This window comes from Parus major, chromosome 18 (genome assembly GCF_001522545.3).
Source record: "Parus major isolate Abel chromosome 18, Parus_major1.1, whole genome shotgun sequence".
Taxonomy (NCBI): Eukaryota; Metazoa; Chordata; class Aves; order Passeriformes; family Paridae; genus Parus; species Parus major.
The window spans coordinates 1,252,218-1,277,980 of record NC_031786.1 but is presented as its reverse complement, the minus strand read 5'-3'; the positions used below and the strand labels follow the sequence as shown (position 1 = coordinate 1,277,980).

The window sequence follows — 25,763 nt, the reverse complement described above, 5'->3', positions numbered from 1 at the left end:
CTGTGCCCGACACAAAGATGGCGTCGGCGCCCCGCGGGTGACTCCCGGAAGCGCCGTCCCCTTCCCGTGCCGACATGGCGGCCATGGCGGCCCCGGGGGTGCGGCCGGCTGTGGGTGCCGGTGCTGTGGGTGCCGGTGCCGTGGGTGCCGGTGTGGTGCGCGGGGCCGAGGCCGAGGCGCTGTTCGAGGCGCACACGGCGGCGGAGCTGCGGGCGGTGGAGCGGCGGCTCCGCGCCGGTATCGAGCAGAAGCGGGAGGAGCTGCGGCAGATGGTGGGCGAGCGCTACCGCGACCTCATCGAGGCTGCCGACACCATCGCCGAGATGCGGCGGAGCGCCGAGCGCCTGCTGGGCGCCGTGCGGGGGCTGCAGCGCGGCTCGGCCCGGCCCGGCCCCGCCGGCACGGTGAGGAGCACCGGGGGTGCCCGCACGGTCCCTCCTGCCTTCCTTCCCCGCTTCTATCCATTCTTTCTCCCGCGCTCCAGCTCCCTCCCTGGTCCCTTCTCCCCCTCTGGCCGCTTTTCCCATCTCCTCCTCTCCGCTCTGTGTTCGCTGTGACCCCGTGTGCTCTCTGCAGGTTCACCCCCCAGCCCAGCAGAGTTTTTACGGGGCTGCGGCGCAGCTGAAGCTGCTGCTGGAGGTTCCCGAGCAGGTGTGGGGGGCTGTGGAAGGCGGCCGCTACCTGCCCGCGGCCCGGCTCCACCTGCTCGGGGCTCAGCTGCGCCGGCAGCTGCAGCTGGACACCCCCCGAGCCCGCTCCAGCCCCATCCTCGCCCGCTTCCCCATCCTGCTGCGGCAAGTGGCGGCTGCCAGCCACCTCAGGTGCGCCGGGAACGGGGCGTGGGACGGGCTGGATGAGCAGGGGGTGAGGTCCTGGCACAGGTTACCCGGAGGAGTTTTGGCTGTCCCATCCCTGGGAGTGTCTCAGCGCCTCGTCCTGCGAGCTGGATGAGACTTGGGGCAGCCTGATCTAGGGATTTGGAGCTGCTTGATCCTGAAGTTCCCTCCCAGCCCAAACCGTTCCCTGTCCGTGGCACTCGCTCAGACGCAGCCCAGGGAAGGCAGGACAGAAATCGGCTGCAGCAAGGTGGGAGAATTCTCCACCTGCCCCAGGAGGCAGCTGCAGCTGGAGCCCCAGGACAGCCCCAGGCAGGATCCCGGGGCTGGGGCCGGTGTCAAAGCCGGGAGCTCTGGGAATGCCCTTGGGAGCTGGCAGGCAGGGAAAGAGGGATGTGAGGGAAGCACATCCCGAGGATTCCATCAGGTGACAGGACTGGAATGGCAGGGATTTAGAGAAACCCCTTCCAACCCAAACCATTCCACGAGCCTGGGACAAAAACCATCTCAGGGGTCCTGTAATATCCATATGACAGTCTGGAAAAAGGAGCACTTTGGCAGTCAGCACACAAGCCCAGCTGAGTGTGTGGCTCAGGCAGTGACTCCCAGCTGGTTCCCGTGGCAGATCCACCATCCTGCAGGAGAGCAAGGCGCTGCTGCGCTGCCGGACGGGCTCGGACCAGGCGGTGGCAGAAGCTCTGTGTGCCATCATGCTGCTGGAGGACAGCTCCCCACGGCAGGCCCTGGCTGACTTTCTGCTGGCCAGGAAACTTGCCATCCAGCAGCTGCTCAACCAGCCCCACCACGGTCAGTGCCACGGGGAGCAGGGATGGGTGATTCCTGTGAATCTCATGGTGGCAGGGACACTGACAAATAGCACAATTAACAGATAAATGAATAATTTTTAACAGTTCTCAAGGGCTTAGGGCAAGCCCAGCTGTAATGGGGAAGCAGGAGGGGCACGAGGCTGAGTCCTTTTGCCCTCCAGCCCTTCTCTTGGTGCCTCTGACCTGTGCTGAAGGGCTGCCTCGGCTCAAAGTCAGCTCTCTGCAGGTGCAGGTATCAAAGCTCAGGTGTGTTCCCTGATGGAGCTGCTCACCACCACGCTGTACCAGGCCCACGCTCTCTTCTACACCGTGCCCGAGGGGATGGCCCCGGAGCCAGCCCTGCCCTGTGGATTGCTCTTCTCCACCCTGGAGAGCACCACGGGCCAGAACCCCGCAGGTGAGCCCTGCCCCTGCCCGGGGGTGCAGGCAGGAGGCTGATCCTGGGCTGATCCCTGACTGGGATTCCAGGGAAAGGAGGGGTGCTGGAGGAGGATCTGAAGCTGAGCAGCTGGTTCAAGTACCTGCCCGAGTCCGTGGTGGAATTCCAGCCGGCCCTGCGGACCCTGGCACACCCCATCAGCCAGGAGTACCTCAGGGAGACCCTGCAGCAGTGGATCAACATGTGAGTGGGCCAGGGCAATCCCAGCCTGGCTGACTTCCTCCTCATCCCCTCATCCTCCTCTTCCTTCCCTCTCCTTTGAGCAGCCAGAGGCAGCACAGCACAGCCAGCAGCCGGGCACCCTGTGCCAGGGCCTCGCTCCCCTCACCGAGGTGAAACTTCACCTGCAGGTGCAGTGATGACATCAGGACAGGGGTCAGGACCCTGCTGGTGTACGTGAAGAGCATGAAGGGGCTGGCAGGGATCCGTGACGCCGTGTGGGAGCTGCTGTCCAGCGACTCCAGCAGCCACAACTGGGAGGCCGTGTGCCGGCGCCTGCTGGACAGGCCCGTGTCCTTCTGGGAGGAGCTGCTGCAGCAGCTGTTCCTGGACAGGCTGCAGGTGGGTGCTGTGCTGGGGGCACTCCCAGCTGTTGTCTCACAGTGTGCTGAGGCTGTGTTTAAGTGCCACATTGACATTGTTTTCTCTCCTGGTTCTGTTGCAGACTCTGACCAAAGAAGGCTTTGACTCCATTTCAGGCAGCTCCAAGGAGCTGCTGGCTGTAGCCTTGCAGGAACTGGAGGTGAAAGCTGGCAGCGGTGCCCTGAGCAAGCAGACGCAGCTGGAACACAACGTGGCCCTGTTCCTGTGGTCAGAGAGCCCCGGGGACCTGCCCGGGGACGCAGCGTGGGTGAGCGTGGGGCAGCGCGGGCCCTTCGCCAGGAGCGGGCTGGCCATGAAGGCGCAGGCGCTCACCCCGTGCGTGCAGAGCTTCTGCTCCACGCTGGACTCCAAGCTGAAGGCCAGGCTGGAGGATGTCCTGTCCTACCTCCCCGGGGACGACTGTGTCCCCAAGGAGCCGGCGGTGCCGGCGCGCCCCGCCTTCGACCGCTTCGCCGACGCCGGCACCGTGCAGGGGCTGCTCCGTGAGCGCTGCATCGCCTGCACCCAGCACCTCCTGGGCTGCGTCCGGGAGCAGCTCCAGAGCCGGCTGGACACCCCTGGGGACGCCAAGCTCCACGCTGTGCTCTTCATGGCCAGGCTGTGCCAGGCCCTGCCCGAGCTGTGCCCTCACCTGCAGCGCTGTGTGCTGGGCCAGGCGGGCGGCGCCGCCTCGGCGCCCAAGGAGCCGCGCTCGGCCAAGAAACTGGGCAAGGGCAAAGCCCAGGAAGTGTCCCCCGAGCTGGCCAAGTGGCAGGGGCTGAAGGCAGAGCTCCTGCAGCAGAGCCTGCTGGCTTATCAGCTCTGGAGCTCGGCTGTCACCAAAGTAAGGAGCGGTTTTCCTCCTCAGAGACGCGTTTTGGGGAAGGGTTCCCTTGCTGGGGTGTTACTGCTGAAGATGAATAGATCACGCAGACACAGATCGAGGTGTGGTGAAGAAAGAGCAGAGTTTATTTTTCCTCACAGAATTTATAGGCTTTTCACCACAGCCAGGGATGGGATGGTCAGGATAACACTTTCTCACTGCACTGGCCATGAGAGATGCCCATCACAAGATAACAGAAAGAATGTACACATATCTATGTTTACAGTTACTGTCCTGGGAAAGTCTTTAGAAAACGATGTTAGCAAGCTCAAAAGCTGAGTTTTCAGGGCGACAGTGGGGCTCCCTGGGCAGGGAGGGGTGGCTCCAGTGGGATGGTGTCTGGCAGATTGAGTTTGGGAGCTGCAGGGATGCAGCAGGTCACAGGCAGGGTGGGCTGGCTTTGGGCCTGGCAGAACCGTCCTGTGATCGAGGATTTCGTTTTGTGCTCCAGGGTCTGGTTCAGTGCTTCACCCACACTTTGCTGCTCGACACAGCTGGGTCTGTCCTGGCCACGGCCACCAACTGGGATGAGATTGAAATCCAGGAGGAAACCGAGTCTGGGAGCAGTGTGACATCAAAGATCCGGCTGCCTGTGCAGGTATGAGGAACAGCCCAGCACGGCGCTCCAGAACCACTCACTGAGCTGCTGGGGAGGGTGGTTGGTGTCAGGAGCACAGGACAAACACTCCCTGGTGCTCTTTGAGATACTCACCTCGTGAGGACAGAGGTCAGGGGAAGGAAATGGGTCATTGTCGCTGTTTATCTCTGTGAGTAAGGTTGGCCCAGATCCCCTAAAACTGAGCCAGAGGAGGACTTGGACCTGATTTAAACACAGAGGTCCCAGGGGAGAGATTCCATGGAAGCTGGAAGCACTGCAGGACAGTTGGAGCAGTGGGACTGTGGAATCCTCAGGGAAGTCGTGTGGCTTCCCAGGGGTGTGGTGGTGGCACAGGAAGGAGCTCACAGGGACAGAGCAGGTGGCAGGAGGGAGGAGGGCCAGGCCTGGAGTGAGTTCTCTGTTTGCACAGCACAGGAGGGGCTGGACATGGAAATGCAGTGAAATTTATCCAGTAAATTCCATTATCTGAGGGCAAAAGCAGCTGGATGAGAATTCAGGAGGCCCAGGAGACAAGGGAGGAACAGCCCCAGGGAGTGGGTGGGCTGAGCAGGGTCTGTGCTGGCAGAAGATGCACAAGGAGTCCTCACTGCACTCAGTGTCTGGGACTTTGGGAGCTGCTGTAACCCAAAATCTGGGGTGTCAGTAAAGCAGACCCTGTGAGATACAAGCTGTGGGGCAGAGCTTTGTGGCTGCTGAGGAAGTGGGACACTCCCACCACCCATCTGAGGGGATGTGGGAGGGAATGGAGCGTGCAGGGCGAATAACCTCTGTTCTCCTGCACAGCCCTCGTGGCACGCGCAGTGCCTCCTGTTCAGCCTGTGCCAGGAGGTGAACAGGGTGGGTGGGCACACCCTGCCCAAGGTGACGCTGCAGGAGCTGCTGAGGAGCTGCATGGCAGAGGTGCTGGCTGCCTATGAAAAGCTGGTGGAGCAGAAGCAGGAGAAGGTACCTGGGTGTGGGATGGGAGCTGGGAATGCAGGGACACATCCAGCTCCTGGAACAGAAAATACCTGTCTGTGCCAGCTGGGAAGGGGACAGACACCCTCACACCCACCCTGCCTCCCCCAGAACTCAGGCAGAAGGGGAGCAGACACCACGTTTCACACTCTGGTTGTGCCTTGGGGTTGGTGTTCTCAAATCTTCCCCCTTGGGCCAGGGGGGAGCCCCATTCCTGCCTGTCCCGTTTGCAGAGGCCGGACAGCTTCCCCCTGACCCAGAGCAGAGCTCTGCAGTTACTCTACGACCTGAGGTACCTCAGCATCATCCTGACAGCCAAGAGCGAGGACACAAAACCCAGCAGGATCAAGCAGGACTCTGGGTATGGCACATTCTGGGGGTCACATCCTCCAGCAGTGCTTGGGGGGCTCTAAAACAGCACAAGCTGCACAAACACCGAGCTCATCCTCAAAACACAGGAGGGGTGGGATTCTGTGGCCAGGGGCTGAGGCAGTGGGCTGGTCCCGCTCCTTGTGGCCATGGGATACCCTCAGAGGATGCCCCTGGGGAAGGAGTTAAGCTTCCAGCCAAGAGTTAAAGCCTTGTGTTAGCTCCAGCCTTGGGGGTACCATGGGGAGCAGGTTCCTGGAGGAGCTGGAAACCCTTGGGGCAGCTGCTGTTCTGCCAAGTAATTCCTGTTCTGCTCAGTCACCCCAGACAGGAAATCCTTGGCTGCTTCAGAGCTGGCATCACCAGGATGCCACCCCTGACAGGAGCCCTCTGCTCTGCCTGCAGCATTGAGAAGGTCATGGACTTCCTGGAGGGACACATCGATCCCTTCGACCTGGATGTCTTCACCCCACACCTGAACAGCAACCTGAACCGCCTGGTGCAGAGAACCTCGGTAGGGAGCAGGGCTGGAGCAGGGAGCAGGGCTGCAAATGCCTCCAGCAGGGCAGCTGGGGGTGCCTTTAAACTGTTGAATGGCTCAAGATAAGCACTGGCACTTCCTTGGAAGGGGGAAGAGCGTTCAGTGCCGGCTGCAGATAAGAGGAGCTGGCTGAGCCGGCTGCACGGCCCCGCGTGTGGGGCTGGCTGGACTTTATCTAACAGGATTCACTGCAGCCTGAGCACCACTAATCGGGTTAAGGAGTGCTGAAACAGGTCTGGGACTCAGCTGTGGGAATAATTAAACACAAGAGTTAAGAGGGGGAAGGGAGACACTTCATGTTCAAGCTCAGTGCTGATGGTGTGCCAGTGGATTCACCACGTACTGTGGGGCCAACTCTGCAGGAACCCCAAATCCAAACAGCTCCTGGTGCCTTCCAGCATCTCTTCCCCAAATCCAAGCAGCTTCTGGTGCCTTCCAGGTTCTCTTTGGCCTGCTGACTGGGACAGAGAACCAGTACACGAGCAGGGGCAGCGCTCTGAGCTCGCAGGAGCTCCACAACATCCTGCCCTTAGCATCCAGCCAGATCAGGTGAGGCACCCGGCTCTTCCAGGCGCTCTCCTGCCTCTGGGACACTGCTTCCCACATTTCCCACATTTCCCACATCTCTTTCTTCCCTTCCTTAAGGTTTGGACTGTTGCCACTGAGCATGTCGAGCTCACGGAAGAGCAAGTCCAGTGCCAGGAGCACAGAAAGAGCCCAGGTTGGTGCTTGAATTGAACTGTAAAAATAGGAATATTTTCCCAGTATTCACTGTCCCCCCCAACACTTGACTTTGTGGGGAAAGAAGAAAAGAGCCAAACATTATTTCACCTGATTTTTTATTTTCAGTGAAAGGAATCATTATGGCAGCACAGCAGGGGATGGGGGGGATTTCCCCAGGACCCTCCAAACCCCACCCTTTGCCCAAAAGCGTGGTTTTGGGGCCACTGCTGTGTGGCAGAGCAGGCAGTGAGGGTTTACATGGCTGAGGGCAATGCATCAGAGACAACTCATTGAACAGGGCTGCAGGAAAGGCTGAAGGACAGTAGCTAATGCTTGGACTCCTTTCCAGTGGGATGCTGCCCTGTAAGCCCCGAGGAGGCCTGGCCAGGTACCCCAGCTGTGTGAGGAGTGTCCTGCTGCTCTCCTGCTGCTGAGCTGTAGCAGCCAATCTCTCTGTTGCTCTGTTTCCCCCAGTTTAAAACATCTGCTTAGATGGAGCTCTGTGTGCTGGGTGAGAGCCAAGGAATACCTCACTGCTGTAGGAAGCAGCAATTAATGTTTCCTTTACTTATTACCAGCCCAATCTATCTCTGGGACAAGTTGTTGAGTCTTGTCAAGAGCCTGGTTTTTTACCAGTGTCATTTGAGATGATGTTCAATTTGCAACTCTCCATTACTCAGAGCCATTAAGGACCAGACCAGCAGAAGGGGTGTTTGAAAGCCCAGAAGTTCCCAGTGAAGGCATTCCTTACCTCTCACAGCTCACCCTGACTAGAGCATAGAAGTGTGCAGTGATGTCTGGCTCGTTCTGTCACTCCCCTCAGCTGCTGTGCTGTGCTCAGCACACCCGTGTCCTGTGCTAGCCACATCCCAGCATCCCTGACAGATGCTTGCTCCTTCTTCAATGCTAAAACTCCTCTGGAGAGGTTAAAATCTGCACTTCTCCAAAAAAACCTCCTGCAAGGGCACCAGCTGTGCTTTTACTACGCTGTGATCCCTTGCTGTGAGCGCAGCAGCCCCTGCCCTGCTGCTCAGAGGGTTTTGATGAGTGTTGAGGGGTTTTGTGAGCATTGAGTGACATCTGCCAAGTGCCTGTTGCCACCAGCAGCCCCCAGAGGTGGCCCCGTGTGTGTGTGTGTGTCACTATCCCAGCAGCGTCACGGCTCCAGCTGCCTGCCCAGAGCGCTTGTGCCGCGGCTCCACCTGGCAGCTGGTGATGCTGAGGGGACAGAGGGGGGACAGAGGGAGCCCCGAGGGTGCTGTGGTGGTCAGAGTCACTTTTGTGTCCCCAAAGGGCCAGGCTGCAGCCGCTGTGCTGCCCAGAGAGGACGAGGCGGCGCGCCCGGGCTCCCTGTTCCGGCAGCTCATCACCGACGACGAGGACGCGGCGGCACCGTCCCTCTTCAAGCTGGGCTGGCTCTCGGGCATGACCAAGTGAGGCAGCAAACAATAAACCTGCTGGGGGTGTTTGTCTTCACTGAGATCTCTCTGTCCCCTTGGCAGGAGCGGTGACACCTCCAGGATTGTCAGGGTTTCCCATCCTCGGGCAGAGCAGGGCGTGTCACGGGAAGCAGGCACAGCTTGGATTGTCCTTGTCCCCTGGCTGCTGGAACAGAGGTGGAGCTGCTTTTTCACCTCCTATCCTTACATTGTTGAAATCAAATTAAAGAAATAAAATAATAATAATAATAATAAAAAAAAAACCAGCCAAAACAACCTACACACTAAGAGAAAACATTTCACAGCTGGAAAGGGTGCTGGAGCAGGGTAGGACACCTGTATCCTCCAGGCTCTGAGTGGCCCCTGCAGCACCTGCCCGACCTGTCCTGGCTCTAATTTCACATTTCCCTTCCAGTCCTGCAGCAGTGAAGCTCATGAGAGAACTCACCCCGAGCTGGGTGGGAGCTCCCAGGCCTAAAGGACCTGCACTCGCTGCTCCTATTCTCACTAACTCTAAATGCTCAAAAAATTATGTTGCCAAATCATTTTTTAACTAGTTTATTGAAATTAAAAAAAGACTTATAAAACTGAAGAGGAACGCTTAAGAGAACTTTACAGAAAGCAACAACTTGCTAACAAACAGATTAGGCAGTCGATTGGAATTGGACAGTTTGCAATCCTATAACACACATGTGGACTCCTCAGTCTCCTCTTGCCACGTACTTTAGAACCACCCCAAAAAGAATCCTATAAAAATTGCTCCAAAGCCCCTTTTGCATTGCAATAGTGCAGCAAACCACAAGTAAACAATCTCCTGTTAACCTGTTATTTCAAATATAGACTGAAAAGGCAACAGGCAATTTTGTGCAATTCCATTTTAACAAACTTTGAAGTTGAAATATCAAATCTACACAGTGCTGTCCCTTCACAGAAGGCAGGGAGCTGCTGGGTCATCATGTAGGGAGGCGTCCCCGGCTCTGTAGGCTGTGGAAGTGGGCTTCCTTCAGGATCTGGTTGATGTGGAAGTAAGGACCTTGGCTTAGTGCAGACTGCTCGTGGAAGGGCTGGGAAGAGACGGGGCTGGATCCTGCAATCCTGGGGTTGAGGCTGGACTCTGCTCTGTCGGGGCTGTTGATGCTGCTGCTGCTACAGCTGCTGCTGCTGCTGCTCCCACTGTCACTGCTGGAGGACTGGGACACACAGAGGGCGAACAGCAACATCAGACACCTCTTCCTCACCCCACAGAAACAAACCTTTAGGATAAATCCCTCCCTTCCACATTCCCAGCCTGATGGATTGAATAAATCCACCCTGGCACGGAGAGGTTGTTGTTGCCCACACCGGTGTCACAGAGCTGAAGGGACAAAGCCTTCACCCAGAGTTCAGTGACCTCCAGGGTGTTCCAGCATTTCAATCCTTCCCAGTTAAACCCTCCAGCTCTGCCCCCAGCCCCACGTTTGCACTAGTGAAGTTTGCTGCAGTGATCCGAGAATTGGAAAATGACATTCCCAGGCAGGCAGGGCAGAGGTTTGAGGGAGGCACCATGCAAAGCATTTTCCTACAAGGCAATCCTCAAAGGAGATCTGAAGCATCCAAAGCAAGAGGTTGTGAGAAAGAAATGCACACAACACCCAGTTTTAAGTCTTTGAACACCCTAACATCAAGTACTCCCAGTTCTCTGTGGCAGGGTTAATTGGAAGTGTTCCACAGCAATTCCACACCAATTTACTTGACGTGACTGTGAAAGAGCAACAGGCACCAAGGAATTCCTCATGCAGCAAAAAGAACTCAGCATTTGATTGGAATAAGAGGCCAGGGCTCATTTGCCAGCATTTAGGACAACCACATTTCATGGGAATGGCTGGAAGAGCATTTGCCATCATCATAAGGGATTCAAAGACAGAAAACACCATTTTAAGGGTTGCTAAGGAAAGGTTCCATTAGCTCCAGATGGAATATTTTAGTTTGTGTGATCTGCAAATATTTGGGTGAGTCAATCAGCAAGTGGCTACTCTGCCACCCCATAAATGATTCATAAAAGTGACAGCAGCTAAAAAATAGACATTTTTGTAAGAATTGAGCCACAGAAGTCACAGCTTTGTGGCCACAGCAGAAGAGGACAAATTTCACAGGATCCTCAGGGATTTACCAGTCAGCACCACTTCCAGAAGGGCCTCACCTGGAGTAAATCAGGAGTGGTACAAACTGCACCCAGTAGTGTGTTTGGAGTAAATCAGGTACAAACTGCACCCAGCAGCGTGTTTGGAGTAAATCAGGTACAAACTGCACCCAGCAGCGTGTTTGGAGTAAACCAGGAGCGGTACAAACTGCACCCAGCAGTGCTGCAGGGCCCAGGGAGGCACTGCGGATGTTTGGGGTGGAACACAACCCTCCCCCCAGCTCTGATCCACCATCGATCCTGACCATCCAACCCTGACAAATTCCTTTGTTTCGCTAAGCACCAAAAATGCTTCAGCTCTGTGGGAGCACAGCAAGCCAAGCCAAGGGCCCCGGGCTGCGAGGAGAGAGAGAAACACACAGCGGGGAGCACAGATGGAACTACGGGAGCAACCAGCTCCTCTTCCTAAATCTAGAGAGGGAGAGAGCCCCGGGAGGACAGGGAGGAGCTGGGGGTGGTGCTGGGCAGCGCAGCTGCTGTTGCAGAGCAGCACAAAGAGTCACACGCGATGCTGGAAGGGGTCACAGCAGCCTCGGAGAGAAACCCACCGCACAGGACACTTTGTTTCCTTTTAGTCTGCGCTCCTTAGTGAGCTTCGTTACAGCCACCTTCTGCAAATCAAGGTAAAAATCCAAATGAGAACCTGGCCTCTCTTGCTGCTCACGTTTCACATCTCAACAGGCGTTTTCCAGCTGTTAGCAGTGATTATTTTGTGTATCTGGGAGGTTTGTGAAGCTGGCAGCGTGTCCTGGGACAGATGGGGTTTGTCAGACCCTCTTGATTTCCAGTTCTCTAAGGCAAAGATTCACTAGCACTGGCACCCCTTCAGCACTGCCCACACCCCACGGAACACCTACCGTGTCCCCAGGCTGTGGAGCACATTCTGTAACGCATTTGGACTACAATCAGACAAAAAAAGAATCCTTAAAGTCATCAAGTCAGCAAAACAGGCATCAACAAAGCTTCACAGGGGCAAAGGAAAGCAGCCCAGTGACATTTATGAATATTTTAACTATCAAAAGGGCATCTTCAAGGTTTACTGGGCTCTTTAACCCTTAACATCACACTTTAAAAGTTTTAAAACAAACAAATGTTGTGTTAAATGTGCAGATCTGAGACAATCCCTCGTGACAGGAACTGGAGAAAGAGCCACTCAGCCCCTGCTGCTCTCAACATCTTCCAAGATGAGTTGAACAGAGCCACGATCTGGTTTTAGTGGGAACTGAAGAGCAGCCCTTCCCTGGACACTGGGGGACAAGAACTTCGATTTGATCCCTGCCAAGAAACCCACTGGTGTTTCAATCCTGGCCAGAACAAAGAGGAACTGCAAGAAATTGGGGTTTGCAGCAGTTATTCAGGAAGGAAAGGGTCAGCCAGAACACTCAGACTCGCTTCCTTCCCTCAGAAAATGAGAGCAAACGGTTTGCAGTGGTGATTCCCCAGGCTGCAGAGCACAGCTGGGAATCTCAGCATTCCCATGAGCAGGATCCCCTTGGAGGATCCACTCCAACCTCTCCTGGCTTGATTGAGGGACCAGCAATGGATTTCTAACCAAGCACAGGGCAAACAACCCAGCTGAGCTCCTGGAAAAGGGAGCACAGGCTGAGCAGGAAGTGAAATTCCGTGGCAAAGGCTCTGCCTCGCTAATGTTTAACGCTGGCTGTGGCTCCAGCCCCGTGTCTGTGCCTGTCCATGGCCTGAGCCCAGAGCAGAGGTTTCTGTCACCCTCAGGGTGGCTGTAACCTGGGAGTGACTCCTCCAGGAGCAGCAGGAATGGCACATCTGACAGCAACTGGCCAAAAAGCAGCACTGATGGAGACTGAAGAGAATCTGTTTCCATCCTGTGAAAGCTGGGGTGCTGCCTGTCCTGGGTGAAAGGACAATCCAGAGGGACAAAACAGCAAATCCTTTGGAATTGGATGGGATTTGGATAAGCAGTGGGACTCAAAGTGAGGGATCACAGAACAGCCCAGTTCTGAACTGCCACTAAGGACAAACCTCCCTTCACCTTGTTCTCCAGAGCAAAACGTGTAACACAAAAAAAAGTGGGAAGAGATCCTGCCAAAAGCCAAGTCCTGTTTAAAATGCAGCTGCCATCCTGAGGTTGTGTTCTCAAAGAAGCCTCGCTCTGCAAGAGGGAACAGCCAGTCTGAACCAAAACAGGCCAGAGGAATCAGGACTTTAGGTAATGTTTCACAAAAAGCAGGTGTGAGACGCTCTGCGATGAAAAGAGACTCTCACATGCTCTTGGAAGTCACAAATTGCTCCCACTCCCCCTTTCCCAGGGAATATCCCAAAACCAGTGGGGATTTTGAACCAGCAAGAGGTGTCTTTGCACACAGCAAAATATCAGGAAACTAAATCCAAGTGTTCCAAACTGGCTGAGACTTTCCAGGCGGCACCAACTGGAAGCACTCGTGCACGGTGAGCACGAGGATTTCTCCCTTTGGCACAGGAAGTCCTTAACCAAATGTTGGAATAATACAGATTTAATCTCGTGGCTTGAATTTCTGAGCATGCTCAGTTCAGGGATCCAACAAGAAAACAAGCCAAAAAAAAACAAAACACCAAAAAGAAAAAGCTATTCATCAGGAGAAAACATTGGGAATTCTGTTTGCTGGAGAATGGGGCCGTTTGAGGAGCTTTGTCCACGTTCCTCAGCAGTGAGAGCTCCTCCCTGCCTCACAGCAGGGTTTGATGTGTTAAAAACAGACTTTAACCAGGCAAGTGCATGCAAGAAGCAGAGTCTCTGTTAGGCTGAGCAGTGACCTTGCCCGTGCTGTTCCCCTGCAGGAAACCAGGCCAGCTTGAGGCCACCCCTGCTGTGTGGCCACAAGCCCGCTGCCAGTCCTGCTTTTAGTGGCTCTGCCCAAACACCAGGTGTTTACACGACAAGCAAAGGTGCTTCTGCCACTCACCATCAGGGGGTTTTCCTGATATCCTTAATTTCATTACTCCTACTTCAATCCCTTGTTCCACACTAAATCCGTCCTCCTCCCGCCACAAAGCTGCTTTAGCCTTTAACTACTCTACACACACGGAGGGGTTTGACCTGTTGGACAAGTGATTCAGTGTCAGATGGCAACAAACCAGGGCTGCTTCTCCCCAGCACAACCCCAAAATGCAAAGTTCTCCCTCCTGAAAACACGGGGCAGTTGTCATCCCAGAGAATTCCTTCATGATGGACAGCAGCTCTTAGAGCATTTCCAGCAGTGTCCTAACACATAATCCACTTGTAGAGGTTAAGAGAGAGTCTCCCTCGCAACAGGAATGTAGAAATATCCTTTGGAAACTGTTTCCAGATTATAAAAGATCTCAAAGTTACACAGCAACTAAATATTTTCTCCCAAGTACAATTACTAGTTGAATGATTGGGTTAGTTCTGTAATAATTCAGACTGTAATTGCTCATTACAATCCACCCTCAAAGTCAGGAGGCTCTAAAAAGCCAAGGATATTTCCAAAACTTTCAAAGAAATTAATTTCATTCATTTCATTAGCTTCAGAGAGGGAGTCTCTGCTCTGCACACTCTTTTCATTGAATGTTTTGCAACACAAGGACGTTGCTCACGGTGAATTTTCAGGTGATTCACCCAGGTGAAATCTCAGGAAATCTGGCAGCAGTTGGGAAATCAGCAATTTCTTTTTTTTTTTTTAAGGAAAAAAATCTCAAATTGCACCGAAAGAACACCTGTTTGGTGAGGGGTAAGAAAACAAGAGAGTTTATCCCACATCCAGCAAAAAATCATGGAAAATATGAGAAAAAACACAAAGAGTTTTGAGTTTGAGTGTTTTAGCTGTGAACAAGTCTTGCTTAAACTGAGCAGCTCTACCAGAGCATTTCTCCCACATCAGATAAGGCCTGCCTGGAATGTGTTTTGTCTTTCTCCCACAGAAAATCACCTGACTGTAAGGAAAGGCAAAGTTGATGGTCAGGCAGAGTGAGCCCAGGGTCACATCCACCCTCAGCATCTCCCCAGCTCTGGTCACAGCTCATCCCACACAGCAAAACCAGAAACAGCAGGAAATTATTTCCCTGGGTGCTGCAGAGCAGGATTTGGAATTTCTTCCCAGAAATCTTCAGGCCAGGGATAACCAGGCTCACTGGAAATGCTGATTTCCAAACTGATTCAATCCTGATTTCAATCTCTGATGTCACCAAGTCAAACCTCACGACCTCAAACACAAAGCCATGAAACAAAAATGAAAGAAATGCAGAGGATATTCCAGCTGGTGCTGAAATGCAGCATGGAAGGAGGCTGGATTTTCCTGGGAAGGCTCTCACCTCAGTGTCCCACGAGTCCTGGAGGACAGTGTTCCTGGTGCTACGTTTGGTCTGGGGAACGTGACCATCATCTTCATTACCATTCCTTCTCCTCTTCCTGCAGGAGAATATAAATGATCAGCTCACTGATCTACCTTCTGCTTTGTCCTCTGCAGGCACCCAAAAAAGCAGCAACACCTGATAAATGAATGCAGGATGTCTCCAGCCCCCTGAGGTGCTGGGGACTCTCACGTTCCCCTCACGTTCAGCTGCTGCCTGGGGCACACAGGAGAGGATCCTGTTCCTCACAAGATGTCTCCTATCAGTTTGAGGGACTCACATTAAACCCATCCTTCCAAATAAACTCATCTAACAATTGTCAGCCTTGCACATCTAAAAATAATCCCTGGGCTCAGAGTGACACCTGACAGGCTGGGGACAGCACTGGGATGAGTGGCAGTGACCACATTTCCCATTATTCACCTCTCACATCACCCCACAACGACTCTTTAGTCTCTCTGACAGTGCTTGGAATCGAGTCACATTCCAAAACAATCACATTTCCCCTGTGGAAATAAGGTTTTGTCAGGAAACACCTCGTGGAAAACAAGCTCCTCTCCATTTCTGATGTATTTACCGCTCTCTCATGACACCTGGGGTACAGGTTTTAACCTGATTTTTATCCAAATCTTTGCAGGCATCAAGGCAAAGCAGAGTCTGGAGGAGGATGATGGGGTGGGGGCGGTGCTAATATTCCCAGATTAGAGGAGATGAAGGGAAGACCTCAAAGACCAGGCTGGACAAGACCTGGAACACCCTGGGACACTGGAAGGTGTCCCTGCCCATGGCAGGGGGTGGCCCTGGATGAGACTGAAGGTCACTTCCAAACCAAACCACTGTGTGATTCTGTGACACCACCACAGCAGCTGATCCCCAGCAGCATCCCAGAATTCCTACACAAACATCAAACGATTCTCCCCACTGTACAAACGTGACAAGTCAGCCACGATCTCAGCAGCCTCCAAAAAAAAACCCAACAAAAAACAACACACGATGGAGCTGTTTTGGTGTGCCTAAAATTAATCCGTGCTCGAATGAGTCAAAACAGACTCGAGGGAGGTATTTATAACTGGCTCCTTTTTTCCAGCCAGGCTGTGCAGCAGCCTCAGCTGCCAGGATTTGGCCCACGCCTACAGCCTGGAGCTGCCTCCCTGCTCCCCATCCCTGGGATCACAGCACCAAACGCTGTCCATCTGTCCTGGAACACGCTCTGGGGAAGGGATATTCCTCCCTTTGCCTCTGGATCCTTCCTTTCCTCCACACCTGCAGTGACCTCGACAGCTCGGATGGGGCTTGGAGCACCCTGGGCTGTGGAAGGTGTCCCTGCCACGGCAGGGCTGGAATGGGAAAGGCTTTCAGGTGCCTTCCACCCCATTCCCTGTCTCCACAGTCCCTCACCTCCTCCCAGCCACTCCACGATCCCTCTGCTTCCTCCCCCAGCATGCCGAGAATCTCCCCCGAATCCTCCGCATCCCCCACGTCCCTTCGCCCTCCCGGAGGCTCCCAACCTCCGCGCCGACCCCTTTAATCCCTGCCAGCGCTCGGGGGGCCGCTCTCCCCTTCCCCAGCGCTCCCCGCGCGGCGCCCCCGGGGCCGCTCCGAGCCCCCTCCCCTCAGCGCGGCCCCTCCTTCCCGCCCTCCCTCTCTCCCTCAGGCCGCGCTGCCCTCGCCCACCTCTGTCTCGCTCCCCGCTCGCTCGGCAGCGGCTGCCGGCAGCTCATGGCGGGTCGGAGCGCGGCGGGGCGGGCGGAAGGCGGCGCGGAGGGGCCGGAGGCCGCGGTGAGGGCCGGAGGCCGCGGTGAGGGGCGGCAGCGCGGCCCTGCCCGGCCCCGAGCGCCGCTTCCGCCGCCGCCGCCTCGCCCCCGTGACGTCACGGCGTGCGCCCGCGCGGGCGGGGTTGCGCCTTTGTGACGTCACAGCGCGCGCCTCGCGGGCGGGCGATACGGCGCTTGCGCCATTGTGACGTCACCCGGGTGAGGGGCGGGAGTACGCGCGGTAATGGCGGCGGGGACGGAGCTGTGCCCGCACTGCCAGCGGCCCTTCAAGCGGCTCCGCGCGCACCTCCCGCACTGCAAGGCCGCGCCACCATCGGCACCGCCACCGGCACCGGGACCAGCTTCAGCCGCCCGCCCGCCCCCCGCACCGCCGTCGGCCAAGGGAAGGAGCCGCCAGCCCAGCCCCGCCACCGGCAGCGCCTCCCGCGCCGTGCGGGACGTGGCCCGGAGCCTGGATCTGCACCCCGAGGAGGTGCGGGATGTGCCCGGGAAGCTGCAGAAGGGGGTGAAGGTGGTGATCCACAAGAACCGCGCCAGGGTGCTCCGGGAGAAGGAGCCGCGGAGCAGGGCAGGAGCAGCGGGGAGCGGCGGGGAAGGGACGGAGCCCGGCCCCGCTCCTCTCCCGCAGCGCCGCAAAACCGCCCCAAAATCCACCAGCAAGGAGACTCCGAGCCACGGAGCCGTGCGGAGCGGGAGCTCCAAGGGACAGAAAAGCGGTTTAAAGGCAACAAAGGCAGCTGCAGAGCCCCCCGAGAGCAGAAGTGGCCTCGGTGACCTGGTCCAGCGGGGGGGAAGAGACAAATCCGCGGCAGGAGAGGAGCGGGGGCACCGGGAAGTTGGGGTGGGATCTGAACCCCCCGTGTCTGCTTCGCATCCCAGGAACCTCCTCCGTCTGTCCCTGACAGAGGCGTTGGGAGGTCACGGCCGGGGAACATCCAGGAATGAGCTCAGCAGCCTGCAGAGGCCGCGGGACAGCGGGGAGCAGCTGCAGGGAGCCCCCGAGCCCATCGTGAACCTGGGCACAGCCCCACAGCTGGCTCTGCTCCACACCCCCAAAATCCAGCCCCCCTGTTCAGCCCAGGCCTCGGGCTTGGAGTGGTTTCCAGAGCTGTACCCTGATTATGAAGGGCTGAGGATTTTGCCAGGGAAGCGTTTTCACGAGGATGTGAGGATCGCTGCTGGGGCACCCCAGGGTGCTTTCACACAGGGACAGCAAGGTAACCAAAGTCTCCCTGCTGGGATTCACTGGAATTGGAGAGGAGGGGTAGGGAACGCTGGGCTTGCCCAGGGAAGGATCCAGGAGAATCCAAGGAGGTTTAACTGCAGCCTGCAAAGCTCATGGATGATGTTTTCATGGAGGCTGGAGCTGACAGAGCCCAAACTTGGTGGGAGAGGTGATTCCCTCTCCTTTTCCAATCCCAAATTCCACACCACACAGCAGCTCCCCTGCTGTGACCACTGTGACTTGTCACCCCACAGGTCCCCTCTGGGAGAGACCCCTGATGGAGGTGAGGCTGGGGGAGCTGCACACCTGGATCAGCACCTGCAACTTCTCTCCCCAGGGGCTGCTGGGAGCAGCGCAGAGAGGTGAGAATTCCTGGCTCTTGGGGCAGATCCATCCACCCCACTTCCCTGATTTACTTTATTGATCCAGGTAGCCAGCCCGGATCTTTACAAAGCACAAATCATGGAATGGTTTGGGAGGGACCGTAAAGATGATCCAGACACCTTCCACTGTCCCAGGCTGCTCCAAACCCTGTCCTCCCTGGCTTTGGGGACACTTCCAGGGATCCAGGAGCAACCACAGCTTCTCTGGGAACAAACAAACACCCCCCAACACTTTAGCTTTGTAAAGCTGCATGGAAACAGCAAATCCCCAAGACCAGCCCGTGGTTTATCCCTTTCCTTTCTCTCCCAACAGCCTGGAGCAGTTACTGTGCCAAATACATCCACGTGAGGCAGGGGGGACCTGCTGGAATCTCCATGCTCCTGGCTGGGTACTGCCTGCTCAGCTATGGCTGGAACTATCAGCACCTCAGTAAGAATTCCTTGGGCTCTCCTGTTTCAGGACTCCTTCCTTTTGCAGCACTTGGAAAGCCTGTTTGGCATTGCTGTTAATTAAAGCTCTGGACTAATTTAAATAATTAAATTATTTAAATACTCCCTGCTCAAGACTAATTCCAGAGCTCAGAGAGCAGGATTCCCAAGGTGGGGAGAGGAATTTGGTTAACAAAAGTGCTGATAGCAGCTGCTGACTCACAGCTTCTCCCTGGAGAGCTCCAGGAGTGGCAGGAGCACTGGGAAAAGCCTGCAGAGGGAGGAGATATTCCAACAGGACCTCCTGTTCCCTGCATTTCCTGACAAATGACGAGATTTGGTGTTTGGGTGGTTCCCCCTTGCAGCACGTGAACAGAGAAGCTGCAGTTGGGCTCCTCACCCCAGCTGGAGCCCCCAGAGAGATCCTGTGCTGACTCTGCAATGGTTTTCTCCTCGTTTTTCCAGAGCGACACCGCTGGCGAAAATATCACTGAAGGAGCTGGAGCAGCAGCCAGGGAACAGCCAGAGCTCTTTGGGAGGCTGCAGAGCAGCCAGGACCGGGGTCCCAGCAGGAATTGGCAGCTGCAGGGGCCTGGCTGGGGCTGGAGCTGAGCAGGGGCTGCGTTGCAGGTCAGCTGGTGCAGCAGGGAGGTGACAGGGACAGCCTGTGGTCACCTCCCCATGCATCAGGCAGCTTCGAGTAGTGAAATGAGGAAGCATTAGAGGCACCCTGAGAGATCTCCAGGAGAGCTCCTGGAGGCTGCAGAGTCCCAGATCCCTTCTTTGGGACACGGGACATGAGCTGTCATTAGAGATAATTTGACAATTCTGCTGTAGCTGAGTGTTGTAGCAGGGTGGGCTTCAACCCCAGTACTCATTCCCTTTAAATTCAGAGCTGTGCCAGGCCCAGCCCAGTTTGTACTCACCCCTGGCACTGCTGGGGCTGGCCAGGACCTGTGTGAAGGCACTGGAGCAGCAGCTCAGACCACAGCACCCTAATTCTGGGGAAGAAAACTGCAAGGGATGAGCTGTTGTGCCCAGAGGGCAAACCCGTGCCTGCAGCAGACAAACCAGGACAGTCAGGAGTGCTAGTTGGAGCCTGCCATCCCCAGACATGTCTGGGAAAGGGTTGGTCATGTTGCAGGCACGAAGGGCAAAAAGAAAAGCCAAGAATTAAAAGTCTGAGCTCTTTATTCTGCAGAGTGCAGTAGTGCCGTGGTCAGAGGTGTTGCACCAAAAACTCTCTCACCAGCGATAAAAACCTGTGTGGATTTTCCTTTCCTGCTTGGGTTGTGCCGTGAAACGTGGTGCTTTGTGCCCCTTTCCCAAGGGGTGAGCACATCCTCACCCCTGTGCCCAGGATCCTGGCACCCCTGAAAACCTCGGGAATGCTGCAGCTGCCCCGGCCTGCCCTCAGCCAGCAGTGCCAGGGGGAGCAGCCAGCTGTGACTGCCGTGGTGTGGAGTGATTTCTGTGCTGCCTGTGCCAACTGTGAGCTGGTGCTGGCCAAACCCTGCTGCCTTTCCTAGTCCAGCCGCTGCCCCGGTGCCGTGTCCGTCGTGTTCCGTGGTGTCCTCCTTCCCTGAGCCGTGTGGCAGCGCTGGAGTCACTCTCCCAGCAGCATTCCCAGCCGAGTCCTCCCGCTCTCACTGGCACAGGGACTGCCTGATCCGCTCTGGGGGCACAGGGAATGGTTTGGGAATGGTTTGTGCTGGATCAGCCACTGCCACACGTGTGTTCTGACCCCGTTTCCAATGGAATGGGATCATGGAAGCGGCACTGAGACCTCCAACACCAGACCTCTGACCCAGAGGGATTTGTTGTTCCCCAAACCTCTGACCCAGAGGGATTTGTTGTTCCCCCAAACCTCTGACCCAGAGGGATTTGTTGTTCCCCCAAACCTCTGACCCAGAGGGATTTGTTGTTCCCCCAAACCTCTGACCCAGAAGGATTTGTTGTTCCCCAAACCTCTGACCCAGAGGGATTTGTTGTTCCCAGGGTTCTCACCACCGAAACCCTTTCCCCTGCTGGTTCCACCCCAGCTCCAAGGGCCAAATAACACAGGGAAAAGACATTTCCAGTCAAAGAGGCTGTTATGGGAATCCCCACAGCACCTGCTGCCCCTCATCCTCCCCCTCCAAGGTGAAACCGCTGCTCCCAGCCCTCCCATTCCCCAAAATCCCTCACCTTGGAGCAGGTTCCTCCTTCCAGCAGGCTCTGTGGGCTCTGGGGACAGCGGCTGGTGTCCCACAGAGGAGCTGCCAGGTGCTGGGTGCCACGGGGAGGTGGCTCCTTGGGTGGCACATCCTCACCTCCCATCTCCTCTGCAGCAGCCAGGTCCCGCTGTACCAGCCCCCAGGGATATCCAGCTTCCTGGGGGGGCAAAAAGGGGCCAGGAGGGGCAGTTGGCAGCTGCTGCTGCCCCACAGGAGTTGGGGGACAGCTGGGGCATCACCCCCGTGGGCACAGGAAAAACAGCTTCACCTTGGCTGGGTCTGTGCTGCTCGTCATCAGCCCGGCCTTGAGGCTGGAGGGGACACAGAGGACAGGCAGTTACACCTTGAGGTGCCCCCACAGCCCCTCAGGGGTGCCCTGGAGCTGTCCCCTAGCCACCCACCGCTGACCCTGCTGCCAGCAGCACAGCTTGGGCGTGGGGTTTGGTAAATTCAGACCCTTTGTGTCCTTGTCCCTGACCCTGCAAGGGCCACAGCCACCTCAGGGAGGGGATTTCCTCCCCCCAGCCACGTTCCAGTCCCCCCCAGCCTGCCCAGTACGTACTGCACGAATTTGCACTTGGGTCCCTCGGGGCAGAAGCCCACCAGGTAGTTGGCACACATCACCCTCCTGGTGTGCTTGTACTTGCACAGGGGACCTGCCAGGCAGAGGGGACACTCAGAGGGACACGGCATCACCCCGGGATTGGGCACCACGAGTCCTCCCCGGGGCTCCAGCCCCTGCCCCTTCCCAGCTCACCGTGCCTGCAGAAGCCTCGGTCGTACCAGGGACAGCCCACGGTGCTGGCGGTGCCATCGAGGTGCAGGAAGGGACAGTCCTTGTTGCTGCACTGGCCTGTCGGAGCAAGGTGTGGGATGTTTGGGACAACGCGGGAATCGCTCAAGGAAGGGCTGGATGGAAGGAATTGGGGTGCCCTGGGAACAGCCAGGTTTGGGGGGACCCTGGCTGTGTGACAGTGACATTTCTTGGCGCAGTCAGGAGGTGGCACCAGCCGCTTGCTCCAGGCCAGGCCCGAGGGATGTGAGAGGGGTGGGAAGAGGCTCCCGGGGATGCCCAGCCCCGCACCTACCGAACTTGGAGTACAAACAGCACTCGGGCATCCTGCTGGCATCCGAGTCGTGCAGGAAGCCGCAGCCGTCGCCCCTCTTGCAGAGCCCTCGCAGCCAATGTTTGCACACCGTGGGCTTGGCCCCGCCGGGCTGGGGGTGGCCCTGGACACCTGGGACAGCCCTGTCACAGCCAGCCTGTCCCCTGTGTCCCTGCACAGCCCTGTCACAGCCTGTCCCCTGTGTCCCTGCACACCTGGGACAGCCCTGTCACAGCCAGCCCTGTGTCCCCTGTGTCCCTGCACATCCCTGTCACAGCCAGCCTGTCCCCTGTGTCCCTGCACACCCCTGTCACAGCCTGTCCCCTGTGTCCCTGCACACCTGGGACAGCCCTGTCACAGCCAGCCCTGTGTCCCCTGTGTCCCTGCACAGCCCTGACACAGCCTGTCCCCTGTGTCCCTGCACATCCCTGTCACAGCCTGTCCCCTGTGTCCCTGTCACAGCCTTGTCATAGCCTGTCCCCTGTGTCCCTGCACACCTGGGACAGCCCTGTCACAGCCTGTCCCATGTCCCTGCTCACCCCTGTCACAGCCTGTCCCCTCTGCCCCAGGGTGGGGAGGGCCTCAGCTGCCACCCCCAGTGCTGGGACCACCCTGGGGGACCCTGGCACTCCCGGACAGCTTTGCCATCCTCGAGGGAGCAATGCCTGGAGCCAGGATAAAACCACCCAGGTGGTGTGGGAGGGCAGTGAGAACTCCAAAAGACCCCACAGCCCTGTCCCCAACTTACTGTCCACCCCCAGGAAGGGCAGGGGTCGAGCTCCGAGCTCCTCCACGTCAGCCTCCGAGTCAAACCTGATCTTCTCCACACCAGCCACCAGCTCCTGCATCATCCCTGCTCGGGGAAGAGCCCGCTCCAGCCCGGCACAGGCAGGGGAGGAGGAGAGGAAAGAGGCAGGGAAGAACAGCTCCCCAAGGAAAACACCTCTCTCCAAAGGGAGCACCCCACTCCAGAGGTCCCTGCAGCCACCCCAGACCCCAGCAGTGCTCCAAAACCCTCCTCTTCCTCCTCCCCAGGCAGAGCAGAACCAGCCCGAGCAGCCCTGGAGTGCTGCATTTAGAGGGGGAAGCTGCCCACATCTGATCCCAATTTGCAGCCCTGATTGCCTGGTGCCGCAGCTGGGGAGCTCAGCCCCAGGCAGCCCCTCTCACTCCCCGCTCCCACATCTGCTTCTCCTCCAGAAAACACGGCTGGGGCTGGCTGCGAGCTGGGTTAACCCCTCACTTCCAGGCCTTAAACGGAGATAAATCTGGCCAGAGTGCTGGGATTGAGCGTTCCAACAGCACGGGATGGATGCTGGGTGTGTTTTGGTGTGCTCTGGGCACTGTGAGCACCAGCCCCAGGCCTGGCAGGGCACACCCACATCCCTGGGCTCCTGGAAGGGGTCACACCTTGCATCCCAACAAATCACAGAAGGGTTTTCTTGTGGAATGGTCCTTAAACCCTTCTTGTTCCATCCCCAGGCAGGGACACTTCCATTGGGCTGCCCAGAATCCCCTTCCATCCCTGCTTTGGGGCTTTCACAGGTGCCAGGCTCCAGTGGCACATTCTGGGCATGACCAGGGCTCCAGAGCAGCCCCAGAGCCCCAGGATTTATCCCAGCGCTCCATCCCTGCTCCAGGATTCATCCCAACTCTCTATCCCTGCCTCAGGATTTATCCCAGCTCTCCATCCCTGCCCCAGGATTTATCCCAGCGCTCCATCCCTGCTCCAGGATTCATCCCAACTCTCTATCCCTGCCTCAGGATTTATCCCAGCTCTCCATCCCTGCCCCAGGATTTATCCCAGCGCTCCATCCCTGCTCCAGGATTCATCCCAACTCTCTATCCCTGCCCCAGGATTTATCCCAGCGCTCCATCCCTGCTCCAGGATTCATCCCAACTCTCTATCCCTGCTCCAGGATTTATCCCAGCTCTCCATCCCTGCCCCAGGATTTATCCCAACTCTCCATCCCTGCCCCAGGATTTATCCCAGCTCTCCATCCCTGCCCCAGGATTTATCCCAGCTCTCCATCCCTGCCCCAGGATTTATCCGAGCTCTCCATCCCTGCCCCAGGATTTATCCCAGCGCTCCATCCCTGCTCCATCCCTGCTCCATCACGCGGCTCCCGCGGCCACGCTCGGCGCCCGGGGCACGGTGGGCTGACACGGCCGATGGAGCCCTGCTCCCATTCTGTCACTTGGCATCAAAGCACTGGAGCAGCTCTGCCAGGGCGCTGCCCCTGGGTGCTGCAGGGTGCTGGGCACCCACCACCCACCCGCAGCCCTGTGGGACAGCCCAGGTGCCACCCCGGGGATGTGACAGATGCCACTGCGCCCACCGAGGGGTTTGGGGAGGCCGGGGGTGCAGCCTGGCTCCCTGAGGCCAGCACTGGTGTCACTCCCCAGTAGGACACACGGCACTGTCCCTGTCCCCACTGCCTCACGGTGTCCCAGGGCCATTCCCGGTCCCGTGGAGTGGGGCTGTGTCTGTTCCCGGTCCCGTGGAGCGGGGCTGTGTCTGTTCCCGGTCCCGTGGAGCGTGTCCCGGTTGTGCTCAGCAGCCTCACACACACTTTCTGCCCCATCACCTCACGGCAGTGTGGCACTGCCGAGCCCCAGCCTGGAGCTGACAGGTGTCACAAAGATCAGGGTGGCCAAGTGACAGTGGCAGGCGGCCACTGAAGTGTCACCCCAGGGCTTCTCCCCACCCCACGGCCCCGGGGAGCAAAGGGGGAAACCCCAGGGACCAAACCTCACTGCTCTGAGCCACAGCATCCCTAAGGGACGAGAGGAGCCAGCTGTCCCCCAGCAGCCTGGTGACCTCCCAGGTGGCAGTGACCAGGATTGTTGGCTCAGGGGTGGGACACGGGACCCTGGCAGAGGGCAGGGGGGCACGGTGAGCAGGGCAGAGCCAGCCTGGTGAGCTCAGAGCCTCCAGCTGCAGCTGCTGTTGTTCTCCCTGTCCCAGACAATGGCCCAATGTCCCCTGCCCAGGGTGACAGGACAGGACCCCATTGTGTCCCCGCTGTGGCACAGCGTTTGTCCGCACCCCTGGCTCCTCCAGGGAGTGACATTTGGGTGGACAGGGGCACCCAGCCCCTCCCAGAGCTGGGAGATGTTTAGGGGAATAAATCATTCCCTCTCTCCAGCGAGGAGAGCCTGGCCAGTGCTCAGGGAAAGGCTGTGGGGCCATTCCTGGCGCTTTGCCCCATCTCAGCCCAGCGCCATCCCAGGGAATGTCACTCCCAGCACTGGCAGAGCCCCATTCCCCAGTGGCTGAGCTGTGGGAAGCTGGCTGCAGGATTGGAGTGACCTGCCCGGGATCATCCAGGGCCACGGCAGCCCCACGGGGCCGGGAACCCCCCAGGGCACCCCTTGGCCCCCAGCCCGTGGGAGCAGGGACAGCCAGCCCTGGCCGGCTGCGGGGAGCAGAGGGGAGCGCTGGCAGAGCCGGCCCTTGGCAGGAGCCGCCTGGCCCGAGGGTCCCAGCCCCGAGCCAGATCCGGCCAGCAGGAGCTCTGCCGCTTCCTCGGGCACAGAGAGCTCGGGCGTGGCAGGTGCCAGCAGCACAGCCGGGGATGGCAGCAGGACAGGGCTGGGGCTGGTGACAGCACAGGGCAGCAGGTCCCCTCCACGTGTCACCCCTCAGGAACTCAGGCCACAGCAGTCACTACCATTTCCTTTTATTCCTTGTATCTGTACATACACGGTATAAAACCTCCGCCTGCTCCCAGCACTGCCCGGCCCCACCGGGACACCGGAATTCCCTGGCTCCAGCAGCTTCCAGGTGCTCCTCCCACGGGGGACAGACCCACACTTCCATCAGCATCCCTGTGACCCCCCAGGCTGGTTGGAGGGTCAAGCATCTGGGATGGAACCATCCATCCATCATCCATCATCCATCCATCCATC

General features: G+C 57.5%; 4 protein-coding genes across 16 annotated transcripts; 2 read left to right on the top strand and 2 right to left on the bottom strand.

Moving 5' to 3' along the window:
* The first annotated feature begins 57 nt into the window (after positions 1 to 57).
* COG1 (component of oligomeric golgi complex 1) lies at positions 58 to 9,091 on the top strand. Of its 8 annotated transcripts, none has more exons than XR_004499718.1 (15): positions 58 to 404; positions 577 to 821; positions 1,462 to 1,643; positions 1,890 to 2,060; positions 2,132 to 2,285; positions 2,453 to 2,663; positions 2,767 to 3,528; positions 4,019 to 4,165; positions 4,970 to 5,131; positions 5,377 to 5,504; positions 5,918 to 6,026; positions 6,493 to 6,602; positions 6,699 to 6,774; positions 6,903 to 7,164; positions 8,279 to 9,091. XR_004499718.1 is itself a non-coding variant. In XM_019008532.2 (15 exons), exons 1-14 carry the CDS (start codon positions 75 to 77, stop codon positions 7,141 to 7,143), a joined length of 2,805 nt encoding a protein of 934 aa, XP_018864077.1. In that variant the 5' UTR covers positions 58 to 74; the 3' UTR covers positions 7,144 to 7,164; positions 8,279 to 9,091. The 8 variants fall into 8 exon arrangements, 6 of the variants coding, with proteins under 6 accessions (XP_018864077.1, XP_015501463.1, XP_018864078.1 ...); XR_004499717.1 differs by lacking the exon at positions 8,279 to 9,091 and adding an exon at positions 8,070 to 8,154; XM_019008532.2 differs by having other exon boundaries at positions 7,126 to 7,164.
* Positions 8,758 to 16,575, bottom strand: FAM104A (family with sequence similarity 104 member A). Of its 3 annotated transcripts, XM_015645980.3 has the most exons (4): positions 16,392 to 16,519; positions 14,679 to 14,775; positions 10,943 to 11,005; positions 8,758 to 9,405 (listed from the first exon to the last, which is right to left on the bottom strand). In XM_015645980.3, exons 1-4 carry the CDS (start codon positions 16,436 to 16,438, stop codon positions 9,169 to 9,171), a joined length of 444 nt encoding a protein of 147 aa, XP_015501466.1. In that variant the 5' UTR covers positions 16,439 to 16,519; the 3' UTR covers positions 8,758 to 9,168. The 3 variants fall into 3 exon arrangements, with proteins under 3 accessions (XP_015501466.1, XP_015501467.1, XP_015501465.1); XM_015645981.2 differs by lacking the exon at positions 10,943 to 11,005 and having other exon boundaries at positions 16,392 to 16,555; XM_015645979.3 differs by lacking the exons at positions 8,758 to 9,405; positions 10,943 to 11,005 and adding an exon at positions 13,778 to 14,570 and having other exon boundaries at positions 16,392 to 16,575.
* Positions 16,576 to 16,683: 108 nt separating this feature from the next.
* On the top strand, positions 16,684 to 19,729 carry C18H17orf80 (chromosome 18 C17orf80 homolog). Of its 3 annotated transcripts, XM_015645308.3 has the most exons (4): positions 16,685 to 17,709; positions 17,972 to 18,079; positions 18,414 to 18,530; positions 18,995 to 19,729. In XM_015645308.3, exons 1-4 carry the CDS (start codon positions 16,716 to 16,718, stop codon positions 19,021 to 19,023), a joined length of 1,248 nt encoding a protein of 415 aa, XP_015500794.1. In that variant the 5' UTR covers positions 16,685 to 16,715; the 3' UTR covers positions 19,024 to 19,729. The 3 variants fall into 3 exon arrangements, with proteins under 3 accessions (XP_033374488.1, XP_015500794.1, XP_015500793.1); XM_033518597.1 differs by lacking the exon at positions 18,414 to 18,530 and having other exon boundaries at positions 16,684 to 17,709; positions 18,995 to 19,722; XM_015645307.3 differs by lacking the exon at positions 18,995 to 19,729 and having other exon boundaries at positions 18,414 to 18,659.
* CPSF4L (cleavage and polyadenylation specific factor 4 like) lies at positions 19,703 to 22,897 on the bottom strand. 2 transcript variants are annotated; one of them, XM_019008475.2, is made up of 7 exons: positions 22,600 to 22,897; positions 21,834 to 21,983; positions 21,503 to 21,598; positions 21,308 to 21,401; positions 21,014 to 21,056; positions 20,717 to 20,902; positions 20,050 to 20,204 (listed from the first exon to the last, which is right to left on the bottom strand). In XM_019008475.2, exons 1-7 carry the CDS (start codon positions 22,700 to 22,702, stop codon positions 20,136 to 20,138), a joined length of 741 nt encoding a protein of 246 aa, XP_018864020.1. In that variant the 5' UTR covers positions 22,703 to 22,897; the 3' UTR covers positions 20,050 to 20,135. The 2 variants fall into 2 exon arrangements, with proteins under 2 accessions (XP_033374490.1, XP_018864020.1); XM_033518599.1 differs by lacking the exon at positions 21,014 to 21,056 and having other exon boundaries at positions 19,703 to 20,204; positions 22,600 to 22,893.
* Positions 22,898 to 25,763: the final 2,866 nt, after the last annotated feature.